We start from the raw sequence: 19,342 nt of genomic DNA, 5'->3' as shown, positions 1-19,342 counted from the left end.
AATTAATGTTGAACAAATCCAAAGTTGCTCAGCCCTGCTGCTTCCTTAACTCCCTGAAGAACCTCTCTATGAACTGCTCCGCCGCCGTGTCAACCCGGTGGTCCCCGTCGTCGTTGCCGTCTTGCACTGGAAACGGAGAGTCCGTGACCATCACCGGCCTCGCCGTCTGGGTCGGGCCAGACCTAGGTAGTGCCGGCGACGCCTCCGCCACATCCTTGCATTTTTTGTCATCTATAATCTCCAACGCGACCTTAAGAGCATTGTTAACCACCACCGCGTCATCGTCCAGCGTTAGTGGTGCATGAGCGCAAGCAAGGAAGTGACGGGAAAAATGGCGTTTGGAGAAGAAGCTGTAGCTGGGACTGTTGCTGCAGCTGAACTCGTACTCGCTTGTGGTGGAGAACTGTAAATGGACGTCGTGGGATGCTGCGGAGCCGCCGTGGTGGCAGTGATGGTGGTGGGAGATGAGATTGGCGATGGCTTTCCCGGCGAGCTTGCCGGGGCGTTTGAGCATGAGGTTGAGGTCCATCAAGAGCTTTGGTTTTGTGAGGCCTTTCCGGAGCATGAAGAAGACGACGCGCACTATGCTCCACACTTTCTTTGATATTACCGGCAAATTGCTTTCCATTTCTCTGTATTATTGAATATATATATATATATAGAGAGAGAGAGAGAGAGAGAGAGGCTGAGAGAGGAAGAGATGAACTGAAGAGGAGAGGGGAAGGGTACGTGTATATATAGGAGGCAGGAGGAGGCCTTTTTGTATACTCATAATCATCTACCCTTCCCTATTATAACCTCTGGTTGCATACACGTTCGGTGCTACCTTGTTTTTAAGAATTAGAGAGATTTCTGGTTCTGTAATTTCATGGGACAGAATAAATTAAGAATATATAATTTGAAGGTCTTTAACCTTTTCATTATTTGAACGAACGTGTTTTAATTAAACAGGTGTATGTCAAACGAGACTGAAAGCAATTCCATATATATATCTCCCTTTTAGCACGCCAAAAAAGTAAAGCGCGAGCGAAAGAATCTTGATTGTTAAAATTAAAAAAAGAGTACTGAAGACTCACGAATTCACTGAATAAGTAATTAATATTTATAAAGAATTTGTTGTCTTTGTGCTTAAGAATGCAGCTCTCGCACACATTTTCAATTTGAATTTATCAAAAGAAAAAAAAAACTATAACATAACATTATATACAACAAATTGCACTGTCTATAAATGATAAATTATGCTATGTATCTCAAACTTCGAGCATTTCATGAGGCCCACACCTAGCTAGCTTTAATAAAGATGATGGTACCAAAAAAAAAGGATGATCAATTGGCAAAGCCTTAAGAGATTAATTAGTGATGGTGGTTGGACTCTGATTTTCGTCATGTGGAATTTGAAGGTTAACTGATTAACTTTGTTAAATGCTTTAGCGTTATTGATGACCACACAAGATTCACTCCCCTTCTTGGAAAATCATTGTGTAATTTAGTTTATAGTGTAATTTATACCGCGCGTAAATTAAATCTTATGTTTATGACTGGATGTAGTATTTATTAACTGATGTCATCTGTATGTTGCATAGAGTCTTTCTAAATTATTTATAACTTATGAATAATACTACACTTTATTATTGTCTATGCTCTTTGATATAAAATCTAAATAACTAATTTAAAAAGATTAAACAATTAACCAATTGAATTATTTGTAGAAAAATGTATTATTTACGCTATTTAATCATGATTATTTGCATTGAAAGTACTATATATATATATATATATATGATGAGAATCCTTCGCCATGTGTATTCAATACAGTTTGAGAAATTATAAATTTGAAAGATATGAATTGGAGTTTTATATTTGGCACTAAAGTGAATTCTCTAACTCTTATAATTAGATCGAAGGAAATATGAATTGGATTTATAAGTTTCGTTGCTGCTCCTTTTCACTGTGCATCATACAAGTTAGAAGGACTGGCAAGCATTTAGCATCCAAATTGAGTTTATAATAATAATTAATGATTAATTATTAATTAATTAGTGTTACAGCTTTAATTTCCCCGCGAGAAATAAGTACCCAACATTCACAATTATTGTTGGCTCCCAACCAACATTTCTCTTTGAAAAAACGTTTACTCTTTAAATTTCCATGAAAAGTTCTGAAGTTTCCTTGACTCTAATTTTTACTCTTTCATTTAAATCAGCTGGCTGGCTACAATTAATAATTCTTATATAGATCCCCAAATCCACCTTTCTCTTAAGACTGCTTTTCCCTAGCAACAATGAATTTCCATTAGTAACAACTGTTTACCACTAGTTAAACAATAATTAAACTGGCTACCACCCAGCTTTTGCAAGTAAATCTGTGCACAACACCTAAACATACCTAGCATAAAATTAAATTAACACTAAGCGCTACTCAATTTCAATGCATCAGAAATTTTTTAAAATAAACTTTGATGAGATTTAATTAATGAACTTGTGGTCGGAATAACGTGATTCTTTCATCAACTTGATTTTAATTCCTCTTCGTGACAGCTAACTAACGAAGTTGATTTCATAGTCAAACACTGATCCAACCAATCCCAATAAGCCCGTTGAATTATTCATTCGTTACGACTGTAATAAATTAACGTCTTTCAAACTTGAACAGCTTAATCATGATTAATTAAAACAAATCCATTTTGGCCCTTTCCTCCTTCATCTGCAATATTTTTTTTCGAGGTATTACACACACACACACACATGTAATGGTAGTTGGGAATGCGAATGTGAATGCGATCGCCTGTTTTCTTTGTAAGTGGATCTTCAATATTTGGGAGATTTTTGTTTGATAGTTACTTTAATTTGCAAGGAAGGAGTGGCCCTTATAAAGACTTGGAAAATTCATTAAAAAATTAAAATAGTAATAAAGCAAAAGCTAATGAGAGAAAAATATAGAAGGCTAAGCAAATGAGAAAGGCAACAACATTTTGAAGAGAGAGCAGCCAATGGTTTCTCTTTGAGATACGTTAGTGGAATCATATGGGGCCAAGTCAGTGCAAAATGCAAATAGTGGTCTGCTCTTGGCTGTGAAATCCAATTTATAATTAACTTTGAACCATAATACTATTTTAGCATTCATAAACCACAATTAATACACATAATTAGTCACTAAATCTGGTCATTGTGCGCATCCATACACGATATAAAACTTTTAGGATGTTATATTATTGATAAACTATAAATAGTATAGCTCAGCATTACACTTTGTACAAAGCAAGAGCTTTGTTGTCTAATTTCATATTTATGTGTATATAACTGACAATGGCCAGCTGTCCCAGTGACAACGTTTCTTGTCTTCTTTAACTGAGGTTTTCAATTCGAGTTAGATATTGATATGTTTGCGTAAGGTGTGTATTTACATTAATTGTTATAAAAAATAGTTAATTTGTCAATGCAGAGATTCAAAATCCTTTTCCATAAGAAAGTGTGCAGCACCTCTAAATGTAAATTTCTTGGTCAAAAAAATATAATTTTAAATTTTAAATAGTATTAAAATATAAAACTTATCAAGTCATTTATAATTTAAGAAGGATTTATTGTCAATTTTATATATTGCATCACAATATGCTGTACACCAACCCCCCAACTTCAAAAATTAATTATTCATGATGTAAACAATTAAATTTTTCGTGTATTCATAAACTCATATAAATTACATATGAGATACACAAAAAATATTATTAGTAAGAGATTTCTTATTTGGCAGTTTCAAGGTACAGAGGAAAAAAATAATTTGAAGTTCTTTAACTTTTAATTTGTTTGGCCATAATAAACTTTAACATTTCATCATTATTACATATACGTGCATAATGTTTTAAACAGGTATATACCAACTCAGATGGAAAGCAATTCCGTATCTCCCTTTATCACGAAAATGTAAGGAATCGAGTGAAGAATCTTGATTGCTAAAATTAGAAAAATCATGTGCTCAACAATAGGAGGTTTTTATAATAATTAAGTATTGCACTAAGCAATAAAACATATGAAAGGAATTCCTTGCCTTTCTCCTTAAGAAGGCAGCTCTGATTATTCTCACATATGTTCAAGCTGCCCTTATAATTGTTCTGTTTGTTTTTCAAGAAAAATAAAACAATAATATAATATAATCATCAAAGATAACAAAAAACTTTTGAAATATAACACAAAATTTATATATAAGAAATAATATTCATAAATTATAAACAATAACAATAAACCCTTCCGATTCTAAATGTAAAACTTATTTTATAGTGTAATTTATACTACAAAGTGGTTTTTACATTTAGGATAGGGGGAATATTTAACAAGTTGGCATTTAGCTTACAGCAGGTGATAATTGTAATTGAAATGAATATTTCACGTGAAGCATGTGGAAATAAAAAGGCCCAATGATGGATTCAAAAGAAATAATGCAGTGCTTTCTTTTTTCAGAGTACCGAACCTTTAACCGAAACTTGCTACTTTTAAAATTTACATGGAAAGTTCTGAAACAATTAGATCCCCCAATCCATCTTTTTCTCACAGCTTTGCTTAACAGTCTATTTTGTAAAATGACTACCATTCAACATTAGTTAAACAAAAATTAAACTACTAATTAATCTGCTTAACTTGCAAGTAAGTCTATGTACAATACACCCAAACTTAGCAAAACACCAACGTTAAACTAGTACTTGTCTTTCCCAGGCTAAAAACACACCTCTTTATGAGCTTTTGAGAAAATTGCATTTTGAGGGCTTGAGACGATTTTCCAAACACACCATAAACTAGCTGATTAAGTTCATTAACTTTTTTCAAAATGTGAAAAAAAAAGTTTAGGTTCAATTAATATCAATGTCATGAACCAACAAAGCCCGGCACAGTTTGTAGATGGCTGGGTCCCTTAAACATGATGTCCTAGGTTCGAACTAGGCCGTGTGCATGGAAAAGGCTTTGTTGGGAGAGGCAAAACCCACTTCGGTGATCTCTACGCCTTGGGAGGATTAGTCTCTGGCTATCGGCTAGGGGATACCACTTGGTTTCTACCAAAAAAAAAATATCAATGTCATGAGAATTGAATTGGACCAGCCGGTTCAACAAACTGGACCAGGCTGGTCCAATATCTGTTCGGTCTTAAAAGAAAATCGGAGGGCCAGAAAATGGGTTAAGAATCAATTAATAAACTCATCGCGGTTAGACCAATGGAATTTATCATATTTTTAATTTTAATCCGTATTGCTAAGCTACAATTTATACATGCAAACATATATATGTAAGTTTGTATATGTATATGTGCTCAAATAAGCACTGGAAAAGGAAGAAAATGAACAAAAATGCTTGGAATATGTATGCATGCACGCATTCTAGAATTATAAGTCATAAAATGAGTATGTACATTATAAATCTTAATATATTCAAATTAGTTAAGCAATTAGGAACCTGAGGACTATTTTTATGATTATATGTATGATAATTTCTTTTTACCATATATATATATATATATATATTGGTTTTCTTACCATCGATAGCAGGTGGGGTCAAATAAAGTCATTGTTTCTGCAAATGATTGTCTCCTACAGAGTAAGATTTGGTGAAAGCCAACTAAAGAAGTTGATTTTATAACCAAACATTAATCCAACCAATCTGGGTAATTGTAAGTTGGTAAAATATATTTATCCAAGATCTTTTTAAACTTGAAGAGGTTAATTGTGACAAATTAAAAATAAATTTGTTTTGACTCTTACTACTTCATAAAATGTGAAACATCATCCCAAGCTCGTATACTACTATTATATATTTGTAAGTGGATCTTCATATATGGAGAGACTTTTGTCTGATAGCTAGCTAATTGCAAGGAGAAAGTGGTGCTTGAAAAAGTCATAAAAATTAAAATGAAGAAAGAATAGTGATAAAAGCAAAAACAGAGTAAAGCAGAGGCAAATACAGAAAGCAAATGAGGGGCAACAATAATTTTGAAGAGAGAGCAGCCAATGGTTTCTCTTTGAGATGTTAGTGCCCAAGTTAGTGCAAATAGTGGTCCTCTTGCCTTTCAAATAACCAAAATACTATTTCAAGAAATTCTTTTTTTTTTTTTTGCGCATTCATAAAATGCAATTAATATAAATATATAAAAAATTATTCTTATTATCACTCAAATTAACCTCAGATGACTTGCTAGATTAATTCTATTTAAACTTATTACACGAGGGCAATATAGTTTCATAAATCCTCCGAGCCTTTTGTTATAAGACTTCTGTAACGTCAGAAGATTAGAATACGAAGAACTAAAAGCTCATGTGTTCGTGTGTGTATCCTTTCCACTTATTTAGGCTCTATTATTCATGTAATGTGACATAAGAATTAAAAGAGTTGAATATTGAGTTCATATATAGTGAGTGAGCGAGAGAACTGACATTAACCACGAGAATGATTTTCTTCTTTTTTTTCAAAATATAAACATTACAGCCCATTATTATGTAATTATTAATTTATTGAAAATTCATATTTATATCGTAAAACGTAACAATTGAAAGTAAAAATGATATATGTCTGAAATGACAACTTCGAAACCAAAATCCCCAACCCACAAAAGGTGAAAACTGAGGTTGGGATGATTATCAACATCATATATCCAAATTGGCTTTGATGTGATAATTTTACAGTTAATTAATCATAATTAAAGATTAACACAGAATAAACACATCCAAAATTGCTCAGCCCTGCTGCTTCCTTAACTCCCTGTGGAACCTCTCTATGAACTCTTCCGCCGCCTTGTCAACCGGGTGGTCCCCGAAGTCGTTGCCGTCTTGCACCCGAAATGGAGAGTCTGTCACCCTCACCTGTCTCGCCACCGGGGTGCGACCAAACCCAGGAAGTGCCGGCGACGCCTCCACCCCATCCATACGTTTTTCGTCATCGACCATCTCCAACGCCGCCTTAAGCGCATTATTAACCGCCACCACATCATCGTCGTCCAGCGTGAGCGGCGCGTGAGCACAGGCGAAGAAGCAACGGGGATGACGTCTGGAGAAGAAGCCGTAGTTGGGAGTGTTGCTGCAGCTGAACTCGTACTCGCGTGCGGTGGAGAATCGCAAATGGGCGTCGTGGGAGGCGGCGGAGGTGCCATGGTGGTGGGAGATGAAGTTGGCGATGGCTTTTCCGGCCAGCTTGCCGGGGCGTTTGAGCATGAGGTTGAGTTCCATGAGGAGTTTTCCTTTGATGAAGCCTTTTCGGAGCATGAAGTAGAGGACGCGTACTGTGCTCCACACTCTCTTTGATATTGCAGGCAAATTGCTTTCCATTTCTCTGTGTACAGGTTTAGAGAGAGAGAGGGTATGGATGATTCTTGTGCAGAGAGAGAAAGTGTGACAGGGGAAGAGATGAATTGAAGAGGATAGCGCAAGGACATACGTATATATAATGCAGAAAAGGAGGCTTATTAGAGGGTGGGTGAAGAAAGAAAGCTTAGCGGTGTAGGTTTTGTTGTACCCTTCAACCTACCCTTCCCTCCGGTACAATAGCATGTGGGTTCATAAGTGTTCTAGCGGGCCAGTTTCGGTGCTCATGATAAGTAAACATAAACTTATTAGATCTAGTCCGTTCATATCTGATTTGAATGATCTAAATTTGATTTTTTTTATTTTTATTTATTTAAAATAATTATTTAATATGTATAAAATTTAAAATAGGGATAATCTCTTAACTATTAGTCTTTCCAAAAGTAGTTTTTTCTATTTAAAAATAATTAATTAAAAATTTTAAATCTAGACCGTTCAAATAAGATATAGACGGTCCGGATATAATGAGCTTATAGTACTCATCAAAGTAATGAGTACAAAAATTGGTTCCATGTTGCTACCTTCAGTTAGTACCTTCTTTCAATTTAGTGCCATTATTAATTTAAAAATTTATAATGTTTTAAAATATTCATGTTGAGTGTAAAAAAACTCCCACTAAGAGGTAATTCCAATAAACATGGTATAAAAAAACAGTTTAGAAAAGCCAACAAATACATATTTATTATAAATAACTAATTTAACTAAATTACACTTATAGCCATGTATTTTTTTAAAATATTGACTTAATTAATTTTCTTAAATATTCACATTAGTTATATGTTCTTTCAATTAAACAGAAAGTTATAGTACCTCCAGTTCTTAATATAAGAACTAGTTTACTAATTTGAGTAAATTAAGAAAATAAGTTAAGTTAGTCATTTATAATAAATATGTATTGTCTTTTTTAAAATATCCTTGCTAATTAAATGTATTGGCTAGAGCCACCATTATTACAAGAACTATCCTAGGAAAAAATAGATAAATATGAGAAATAAAGTGGATTGGTGTATATTTAGAATCAAAATAAAAGTCAAATGAGTTCTTATATTAAGAACGAGAGGTAGTATTATTTATTTACACCCAAAAAGTTATATTATTTATAAATTAGGAACAATAAATGACTTTACATAATTATTTGGTCCATAAGTGCTGTTCTAGCCTCTAATCACAATTCTCACCTGACCTTGGCAGTGGCTTTAGCATTAGCCAATATATAAGTTGAGTTCTTGTTTGTCTTTTCAGTTTTTGCCAATAAAATAAAGGTAAGAGCTTGCATGATAATCAATGTTAATATTTTTAATTATAAAGATGCAAACCCCACCATCCTTTTTTTCCTTAACCAATAACCAACGTACTTTAACTCACATCAGGTCAATATATTTAGCAAAAATATTTTCCACTATTAATATCACGACATCAATAAATTCCACGTGTTAACCGTTAACAATAAGTGACTTTATAAACTTACTTATAAATTGATATATGATTTAATATTACATATGAATATTTTAGGAAGATCATATTATATTTGTTATAATTAAATAATTTATTTAGTTTCTTAATATATTCAAATTAGTAGCTAAGTAATTAGGAACCTGAGGAGTATTTTTATGATCATATGTACGATCGTGTCTTTTTGTTGTTGTTGTTGTTGTTGTGTGTGTGTGTAATATAGAGGTTTTCTTACCATCGATGGTACGTAGGGTCAAAATAAAGTCATTGTTTCTGCAAATGATTGTCTTCTGTAGAGTAAGATTTCGTGACAAAACTAAAGAAGTTGATTTTACAACGAAGCATTGACCCAACCAGTCAATCTGGGTAATTGTAAGTTGGTAAAATATATTTATTGAAAATGTTTTCAAACTTGAAGAGTTTAATTATGACAAATTAAAAATAAATTCGTTTTGACCCTTCCCACTTCGTCTACTAATTCGGTACATCATCCCAAGCACGTATTATGCTACTAGTACTTGTAAGTGGATCTTCATATATGGAGAGACTTTTGTCTGATAGCTAGCTAATTGCAAGGAGAAAGTGGTGCTTGAAAAAAGTCATAAAATTAAAATGAAGAAAGAATAGTAATAAAAGCAAAAACAGAGTAAAGCAGAGGCAAATGCAGAAAGCAAATGAGGGGGCAACAATAATTTTGAAGAGAGAGCAGCCAATGGTTTCTCTCTGAGATGTTAGTGCCCAAGTTAGTGCAAATAGTGGTCCTCTTGCCTGTCAAATTACCAAAATACTATTTCAAGAAATTCTTTTTGGTTTTTGCAAATTCATAAAATGGAATTAATATATATAATTAGTCTTATTATCACTCAAATTAACCTCAGATGACTTGCTGGGTTAATTCTATTTAAACTTATTACATGAGGGCAATATAGTTTCGTAAATCCTTAGAGCCTTTTGTTATAAGACTTCTGTAACGTTAGAAGAATGGAAAATATAATAACCAAAGAACTAAAAGCTCGTGTGTGTGTGTGTGTATCCTTTCCACTTATTAAGGCTCTATTATTCATGCAGTGTGACATAAGAATTAAAAAGAGTTGAATATTGAGTTCATATATTCGAAAAAGTGAGAAAAAGAATTGTGGCATTAACAACGAGAATGATTTTTTTCCCAAAAAAGATTATAGCCCATTATTATGTAATTACTACCTTCGATTCTTAATATAAAATCTTGTTTGATTTTTATTTTGGTTCTAAATATTAAACTCTAATCCATTTTCTCTCTTATATTTATCTATTTTTTCCAAGATAGTTCTTCTAATAATGATAGGTATAGAAATAAACTTGATTAGTAAAGATATTTTAAGAAAAATAAAGTTTATTTACTACAAATAACTAACTTAAGTTATTTTCTTACTCTACTTAAATTATTTAATTAGGTTTTATATTTAGAGGTGGAGGTAGTATTAATTTATTATCGTAAACCATAACAATTGAAAGTACAAATGATATATGTCTGAAATAACAAGTTCGAAACCAAAATCCCCAACCCACAAAAGCTGAAAACTGAGGTTGGGATGATTATCAGAAACATATACCCAAATTGGCTTTGATGTTATAATCTTACGGTTAATTAATCATAATTAACGTTTAACACATCCAAAATTGCTCAGCCCCGCTGCTTCCTTAACTCCCCAAGGAACCTCTCTATGAACTCATCCGCCGCCTTGTCAACCTGGTGGTCCTCGATGTCGTTGCCGTCTTGCAGCGGAAATGGAGAGTCTGTCACCCTCAGCTGTCTCGCTGCCGGGGTGCAGCCAAACCCAGGAAGTGCCAGCGCGCCTCCACCCCATCCATACGTTTTTTGTCACTGACCATCTCCAGCGCCACCTTAAGCGCATTATTAACAGCCGCCGCATCATCGTCGTCTAGTGTGAGTGGCACGTGAGCACAGGCGAAGAAGCGACGGAGATGATGTTTGGAGAAGAAGCCGTAGTTGGGAGTCTTGCGGCAGCTGAACTCGTACTCGAGTGCCGTGGAGAATCTCAAATGGGCGTCGTGGGAGGCGGCGGAGGTGCCATGGTGGCAGTGATGATGGTGGTGGGAGATGAAGTTGGCGATGGCTTTTCCGGCCAGCTTGCCGGGGCGTTTGAGCATGAGGTTGAGTTCCATCAGGAGTTTTCCTTTGGCGAAGCATTTTGGGAGCATGAAGAAAAGGATGCGCACTGTGCTCCACACTCTCTTTGATATTGCAGGAAAATTGCTTTCCATTTCTCTGTGTACAGGTCTAGAGAGAGAGAGAGGAAGAGATGAATTGAAGAGGATAGCGGAAGGGCGCATATGTATTTGTAATGCAGAAAAGGAGGCTTATTAGAAGGTGGGTGAAGAAAGAAAGCTTAGTGGTATAGGTTTTGTTGCATCCTTCTTTTGGAAATTGTGCCCTAGGGACCAATCATTGTGTTATGAACATTGTTGATCTATGAATTTCTTAATTATGTTATCATATTATTTGCATGTTTATTGTGATGACTATCCTTGGATAACTCATGATTTTATCCTAAATGTCCCTGGTCGGTCATCTATGTGGGAGCAGAGATGAAATAAGACCAGTATGACTTTGAAGATGTATGAGATATAAATCAAAGTCATAGGCACATGTAAGAGTACAACGTGTTGGACCGACCCGCTATGAGAGAGCTGTATGGGTTAAGTCATAAGCTTATCTCATATACAAACCATGTCACTATGCCCTTTGACCTGAGATCATCATAGATTCCTACATGAGAAACGCTCAGCTTTGACCTAGTTAAAAGTCACTTTTGACCGAGTGATCATAAAGACTATGTTCAGGCTTAGTGGTTTTTCATATGGAGGAATGTGAATGGTCAAGATGGAATTTGTCCCTCACATTCATAGAGAGATATTACTGGGCCCCTCGATAAGTGAGTTTGAGAAATGTATGGCCATACTATAATGGAAAGGTAGTTCCATTTCTATACTCAGACTACTCAGGGATCGAGAAAGTAACGGTCAAGAATAGGAGGATGATGTTCTCCATGCCTCATCCATGACCAAAATGTCGTGTGACAAAAAGGACGTGATATGGTTGTATGAAAGGTTACATCATTTATCGATCCTCATATGATTTGGGTAGTCGTGATGTCTTGCTAGAGACCGCTTACGACTTGTGAGTCATTATAGTAAATGGCCCATTGCCAACTTCATATGGGCCTACAGGGTCGCACACAAAATAGCCCAACACGAGCTATGATATCCAGATTCATTGAATCTAAGATATGTCCAGATTCAATGAATAATCTAGGGTGGACGTGTATATATATATAAATCCGTGTATATATATTATATGATATAAGAGATATTTATAAGATTTGATTTATAAGGATAAATTAAATCTATATCATTTTTTTAAAATTGATAAGGTATAATATCTCAAATTTGATTTATTAGAATAAATCAAATATAATTCCATCATATCTTTATTTTGAATTAAATGAATAGGTGAATTAAATCTGTAGGACGGATTTAATATACAAACCGTATTTATTTAATTGATTTCTTATCAAATTACGCAATATATGATATTGTATTAATTTTGGAATTAATTTAGGATTAATTCCAAAATCCAATGTCCTTCATAATACAGATGACATCCTATATATTTGATATTAGGAGCTAGGGTTTTGTGCGGATGAGAGTGCAAAAGGTTTGTAGATAAGAAACGGCCAAAAGAGAGGCGATGAGGACGGATTCTAAAAAAAAAAACCCTAGAAGGACAAGAGGCGCTAGCACGTCGTTCGTGATTGAAAGTTGTTCGTGTAGATACCGGTAGAGGAAGCCGATCTGAGTTGTCGACTTCTCACAAACAAAAGGAGAGCATAGGCATCCCGAACGTCGGAATCCTCGAGCCACCAACGATTCGAATACCGCAGGTAACACCTCTTACCACTTGACTTAAACACAATCAGTAAATCCGGGCAAGGAATTGGAAAATTTTAAATTTATTTTCCGCTACGTGTCTTTCAATTCCTTACACCTTCAACCTACCCTTCCCTACAGTACAATAACCTGCGGGTCCATAACCTCCGGTTAGTACCTTCTTTTAATTTTTTAAACCCTTTAGTGCCATTATAAATTTAAAATTTTGTAATTTTTTTAAAAATTATTCATATTGATAGTAAAAATTTTCTATTAAGAGATAATTTCAATACATATAATTAAAAAAATCAACTCATATTTATTATTATAAATAACTAACTTAACTAAATTAGGCTTATAACCCTGTATTTTTTTAAAAAAAAAACTAACTTAACTATTTTTTTAAATATATCCAAATTAGTTACACCTTCTTTGTTTTTTTTTTTTGAGCCGAATAGTTATACCTTCTTTCAATTAAAAAAATTTTATATTATTTATTTACACCGAAAAAGTTATAGTAGTATTAGTTATAAATTAGGAGCAATAAATGACTTTATATAATTATTTGTGTCCCATAACTCTCACATGGCTGGGTGCTGTTCTTTTTGATATCAAAGGAAGCCTCAATTAAACATCATCCTGCCCATAAATAGCGGTATTAACGCATTAGAGTCTCAGGAGGTTGAGAAATAGCATGGAAGCCATGCAAAGAGTCCAGACCACTCCAAGCAAGGAAGTCGGCAGGGGAATTGTTGCTACACTGCACGTAGCAAATGGTAGTCTCCCAATTTCTGCTTAGCACCGATCTAATCTCACACAGCAGATCATAATCGGCATGGCTTTCCCCCTCCATATCCACAATCAATTCAATGGCCTTGGTCGAGTCCGTCTCTAGAGTCACTCTTCTGTACGTTACGTATCCTGCATCCCAGGCCATCCTAAGCCCATGTAGGCACCCCCAAAGCTCCGCCGTTAGCGCATCACCATCTGCTAGTCAGTAGATCAATACCTGTGAGAACTGCCCATCCTTGTCTTGGAGGAGGCCACCACAAGCGCTCGAGCTGCTCGTATAAGAGAAGGCCCCATCCGTATTTATCTTGATCCATCCATCTGGCGGCGATCTCCAGGTAGCCGAGGTACATGCAGGGGTGGCTCCTTATAAGGTAGTGCCAGCTATGTCCCTCCGAGTCTGCTGCATAATATCTGTCAAAGCCTTGGCACTAGAAATCACCGCTCCGTTTGCGATATGTTTGTCTTCAAAAGTATAAAGGTTCCTCCTCCGCCGCAACCAATAACAGATGATGTTTAAGAAACTAGTCCAATTATCTGGAAAGTTGCCACTAAGTTCCACCATAGCCACTCCTGGAGGTTCATAGTTGCAAAGCGTCTCCACTATGCTGGATGAACCAGCTTACGCCACAAGGCTTTTGTATAACTGCAGTCACGTAACACATAGGACAGCTCTTCCTGTCCTCGGCCACATATATGACATAGCACGGATTCACTAAGTCCTAGTTTGTGAGGTGCGAAGTTAGTGAGTAAGCTTTGGTGTGCAACTAGCCAAATGAAAGTCCGGCACCGTTACGGAACACAGATTCTCCAAAGCTTTTCCTAGTCAGCATTATACTCTGTGTCCCTACTGGACAGCATCGTGTAGGCCGATTTGACTGAGAAGTTTCCATGTCGTTCCCGTATCCAATGCAGTCTACTACCATCTGTGCTGCATTCTATCCCGGAGCTCACCTTTGCCCAAGTCTCTCTCTGATACCTTTCCATACGTTTGACCCTTGTCTTGCCGTATCTATTCTTGGCAAAAGTTCATCACCGCATTTGTACTTATCCCCCATTACTTTAGCCCAGAAATCGTCTCGGTTTTTCACCAATTTCTATCCCAACTTCATAAGCAGCAATTGGTTTTGTAGCCGTGCATGCCGCATGCCAAGTCCCCCTCTATTCTTGTCTTTACAAACCACCTCCCAAGCAGCTAGAGGAATCTTTCTTTGGTTATATAGAAACCCCCCCCCAAAAAAAAAGAAGGTCCGATTACATTTATCCAATACCTCACAAGAATGAACAGGAAGGGAAGAAGTTTGCATCACATAACAGGTAACCGAGGCAATAAGTGTAGCTCTCCCAGCCAGTGACATCGAGGTAGTCTTCCATCGTGTGAGGCGACTCTTGATATTAGCAGTGCTATCATTGAAACTTTCTTGTTAATATGCTAGTTATGTAGAGGGACCCCAAGATACTTTTCCAAATCAGCAGTAGTCGTGAAACCCAAGATAGAGCTCAGCTCTTCACGTCGTGTATGATTGACATTGGTGGGGAATAGAACTATTGTCTGTGTCACTAACTTTGAGACCATAACTGTGGCAGAATGTGTCTAAACAGTCTTTCATGAGTGCAGCCTGCCTTATTGAAGCCTTGCAAAAAGCAAAATGTCATCTGCGAAGAATAAGTGAGAAATAGGCGCTCCTGTTCAGGTGAGACGGATCGGGTGCCATTCACTAGTAGCCATTTTCTCTTGAATGAGGCGAGCTAGTTTTTTTATACAAATAACAAAGGTCCTGTTTGTTAAGAAGTATTGAAAATTAGGGATAGAAATTGAGATTAAAATTGAAAATAATTTATTTAAAGAGTTTTTAGTATAAGAGATTACTTGATATATAGGATTAACCAAATCTGTGTGTGTGGCATTGGGGAACACCATGGAGGAAATGATATTTCCCAAGCCCACCTCTAAGAGTTTATCTAATCCCATATAATAAGAAATTACTCATATGAAAAATTATTATAATGATTTTTTCAATTACTCCTCCGGTCCTTAATATAAGACCCATTTAACAATTTGATTAGATTAAGGAAGTTAGGTAAGTTAGTTAATTACAAGAAAAGTGACACATTTTTCCTAAAACACCATAATCATCTTTTTTAATACCCCTCTCCCTCTTCTACTTGATTATGATTGAGGGAGTATCCATAGGGGTAATTTAGAGAAAATTGATAAATATGAGAAATGGGTCTTACATTTAAGACCAAAACCAACTTAAAAATTGGGTCCTATATTAAGGACCGGAGGAGTACAATCTTAATTCCTATCTCTTATTTTTAATGCTTCATACCGGACGGAACCAAAGAGATAAGGCCACATGGGATCACTTTGCTGCACCCCTCGCGAAGATGAAAGATGTCCGCTTTGCATCAGTTCCAAAGTAATTGCAAGCTTGCCGTTCTGATGCAATTGTCAACAACTTTAATAAGAGTGTCAGGGATGTTAAGTTCTGCCGAGCAGCTTCTCGCAAAGTTCCAATTTACTCTATCACACGCCTTCTCTATATCTGTCTTTATTGCTATATACCCCTTTTTCCCTCCATTGTGCACATGAAGTGCATCACTTCGTGTGCCACAACTATATCATCAGAGCTGTGTCTTCCTGAAACGAAACCACACTGATTAGGAGACTGGGTGCTTTTCTAACCTCTAATCACAACTCTCATGTGATCTTGGTATTGGCCTTGGCATTCCATTAGCCAATAAGTGGAGTTTTTGTTTTTGTTTTTAGTTTTTACGGATAAAATAATGTTTATATTTTTAATTATAAAGTACTTTAACTCACATCAGCTCAATATATTTAGTAAAAATATTTTTCACTGTTAATCACATGATATCAATAAAATTCACATGTTAATCGTGTCCATAGATCTGCTAGGATTCACACGGTTGGGTAATTAATTGCACAGCGACGTGTGGAAAAAGCTACTCCTCCGGTCCTAATATAAGACCCTTATAGTAGACCGGAGGAGTAATTAAAAGAACTTCTTTTTTTTTTTTCTTTACAGCTATCTAATCAAAATCGCTGAAGTGAGATAAACTTTCCCTTCATTTTCAGTTGTACAATTCCTCACTTTTAGGCCATATTCATTTCCTTGTTTTAGAACAAGTTTTTTGTTTTTAAAAATAAAAAATACTTGTTTGATTATTAATTTTTAATTAAGTATTTTAAAAAAAATATAAATATGCTTTTAAAAATAAAAAAATCAAAACAGTTTTTACATGTTTTTCTTTTTACTTTTTTTTTTTGGTGTTGTTATCTTTTCTAATCCCCTACTCGCTCGCGGTTGCCTCTTTACTTTGGCTCTTGTGCCCACTTTATTCCTCTTATTCCCTCCGCTCCTCATCGTCGCCCTCTACACTCTGTCTTTCACCTTCTCTTAATTCTTCAATTGTAGGTTTTAGAACCATTATCCAACAGAAATTTTTTTTTAATTTTTTTTCTTTTCAAAGCTTATTTTAGAAAACAATTTGATAAAGGTATTCTAAGGATATAAAAAACAGAAAATAGAATCAAACGACGCCTTAATTACGGACTTGCACTCATTTCTTATGAATTTTTTAACTTTAACTTCTACTACTTGTATTTCCAATCGATAAGCAACACAGATATATATTACAACATGCAAATATCAAAAACCAACCTTATTTTATTCAGCAAAAGACAAAGCTACTAAATAAAGCCATATATATCTGACCAAAAACATCAGAAGAGAGATAAATAAGAACGAGAAAAAGAATTTCTTCTTCTCCAAGGGGAAAAAAAAACTCCAAGATGATTATGTAATAGGTTATAATACTCAGGAGAAACCTATATATGAGAAAAAAAACCTCACAAAGGTACAACTCATCAGGCCTCTCCCGTGACAAATACAAGCTGCTTCTCCGAAAAAAAATACAGGTCATAAGCAGCAGTTCAAGACACAAATAACGAGATTATATATACATACAATTGTGTCTGTATGTATATATTTCAACGAAAAACTGCCATGTCACCTTTGGGCAGTTCCAGTGATAATACGAGAATTTTTTCATCTAACACAGAGTCAGAGAGATGAAGTTCATTGCCCTAGTTCTCAAATACCATATATAATACAAGTCCATGCAATAATCAGAACTTAGTTTTGATTGTATCTGACATGTGAGTTTCAGATGCGGATCAAAAATTCTGATTGTACACGCACACATATATATAGCATGTAAGAATTTGAGCAGAATAATTAGCGCCAGAAGAAGATATAAATATATATATATATATATATATATATATCAGCAGCAGAAGAAGGAGAATCATTATCCCTCAAGAGAAATTAAGCTGAGGGATGCAACTTGAACTCCTTGCAAGGCCTCCTTTCTTGTTATCATTATTGCTGTCTCTGGGGTTAAAGGACCTGACTCTTCTTCCATCAAGCTTATTGCTCTTCTTCAGCATCTCCTTCATGGCTTGAGCTTGAACCAGAACAGGAAAAGCCCTTCCATACTTGTTGAACTTAACACACGCGCTTATGTGTGCGTTTAGGGCTTCCTCTTTCCTCCCTCCATTCTTCTCCAGCTCTTCCTTCACTGCCTCAGCACACAGCCCACACACCCACTTCCCCAAGTACTTGTCCCTCACGCGCTCTATGTACTCCGTCGTGAACTCCTCGCTCATCCCACAGCACTCACACTTGGCGTCTTCAACCTCTGATATTGGTGGCAGTGCCTTCTGATCTTGGATTTCTTCCTTGCAGATCTCGTAGGATATGTCCGACACCGTTCTTTGAAGGTTGTTGCTGGACTTGGACATGTTGCAGGGTGCCATATAGTAGTTCTGCAGACAAACGAAGTACGAGGTAATAAAGACTAAATTTTTTGATGATCTGCTGAACGGGTTTTCGAGGATAAATATAGATGACAAGTTACAGTCTGAATCGTACAATATTTATAGGAGATTGTATGGATGATGGGAGCTGAGATGTCAGTTTTCTCAAGTCGTGAACTTGATAGAACTTTTGAGAAGCCATTTATGAAGAAGCAGCGACATGGGGTTCAGCTTTTTAACTTTATATTTGTGGCTGATGAACATTAAATAAGTAAGTTGCATTATTTGTGTTTAACGTGCAAGTTTTGGAGCCGTTACTAAGAAAAGGCAGTGTCATCACTTTACCACCTTAGCAGTAATACAAGTTGATAAGGGTATTCACATGCTGGAAGGCCTGGTGGGTTGGTGGTAAAGGTAATTAATTATTAGAAGATAGGGCTTAAATATAATGAGGGTCCGGGTTTCGTCCACAAACGAAAAGTTGAAGATCACGAGCAAGTGAACGAGCAACAGTGAATGAATGAAAAAGTGGATGGAGTTAGTTGGAATGAGGAAAAGATAAGGAGGAAGACGAAGGAGTAGTCTCAATCTGATATAGCTGGGTTCATCATGTAGTAGTTGTGGATATGGATGATTGATCGTGTAAGCATACATAAGCAATGAAATATAATAACCAATCTACGTATTCTGAGGAATATTCTAGAATTTGTAGAGTTTTTTGTTTGGTAAGCACCAGTATCCATCTATTGGAGGCATTCCTTCTGAGAAATTATTGGGCACGAAATGTGAACGCTTCTTCTAATAGAAATTCAAACCTGAGTTTGTTATGTTTTGTGAGGAACTAGCCATGATATTTGTGAGCTCTCTGTCTTAAAAAAAATAAAACGTTTCATTTGTTTTGAGAGCTGACTAATACTCCTCTAATCCTTAATATAAGAACCTAATTGTTAAATTAATTTTTAGTCTTAAATATAAGACTTATTTATCATATT

The 19,342-nt window shown here is 35.6% G+C and overlaps 4 protein-coding genes across 4 annotated transcripts; all 4 read right to left on the bottom strand.

Moving 5' to 3' along the window:
• Positions 1-28: 28 nt before the first annotated feature.
• Positions 29-711, bottom strand: LOC114753534 (uncharacterized). Its single transcript, XM_028942218.1, has one exon. It carries the CDS (start codon positions 626-628, stop codon positions 29-31), a length of 600 nt encoding a protein of 199 aa, XP_028798051.1. The 5' UTR covers positions 629-711.
• A 5,838-nt stretch (positions 712-6,549) lies between these two features.
• LOC114753532 (uncharacterized) lies at positions 6,550-7,366 on the bottom strand. The gene has a single exon (XM_028942216.1). It carries the CDS (start codon positions 7,298-7,300, stop codon positions 6,713-6,715), a length of 588 nt encoding a protein of 195 aa, XP_028798049.1. The 5' UTR covers positions 7,301-7,366; the 3' UTR covers positions 6,550-6,712.
• Positions 7,367-10,573: 3,207 nt separating this feature from the next.
• Positions 10,574-11,053, bottom strand: LOC114753533 (uncharacterized). Its single transcript, XM_028942217.1, has one exon. It carries the CDS (start codon positions 11,051-11,053, stop codon positions 10,574-10,576), a length of 480 nt encoding a protein of 159 aa, XP_028798050.1.
• A 6,547-nt stretch (positions 11,054-17,600) lies between these two features.
• On the bottom strand, positions 17,601-18,444 carry LOC114753538 (uncharacterized). Its single transcript, XM_028942221.1, has 2 exons — positions 17,826-18,444; positions 17,601-17,793 (listed from the first exon to the last, which is right to left on the bottom strand). The coding sequence occupies exon 1, from the start codon at positions 18,348-18,350 to the stop codon at positions 17,850-17,852; it is 501 nt and encodes a 166-aa protein (XP_028798054.1). The 5' UTR covers positions 18,351-18,444; the 3' UTR covers positions 17,601-17,793; positions 17,826-17,849.
• Positions 18,445-19,342: the final 898 nt, after the last annotated feature.

Source organism: Neltuma alba, unplaced genomic scaffold (genome assembly GCF_004799145.2).
Source record: "Neltuma alba isolate B1F8T4 unplaced genomic scaffold, ASM479914v2 tig00007971_pilon, whole genome shotgun sequence".
NCBI classification, from domain to species: domain Eukaryota; kingdom Viridiplantae; phylum Streptophyta; class Magnoliopsida; order Fabales; family Fabaceae; genus Neltuma; species Neltuma alba.
The sequence above is the reverse complement of the archived record's forward strand: the minus strand, read 5'-3'. Positions and strand labels throughout refer to the sequence as shown.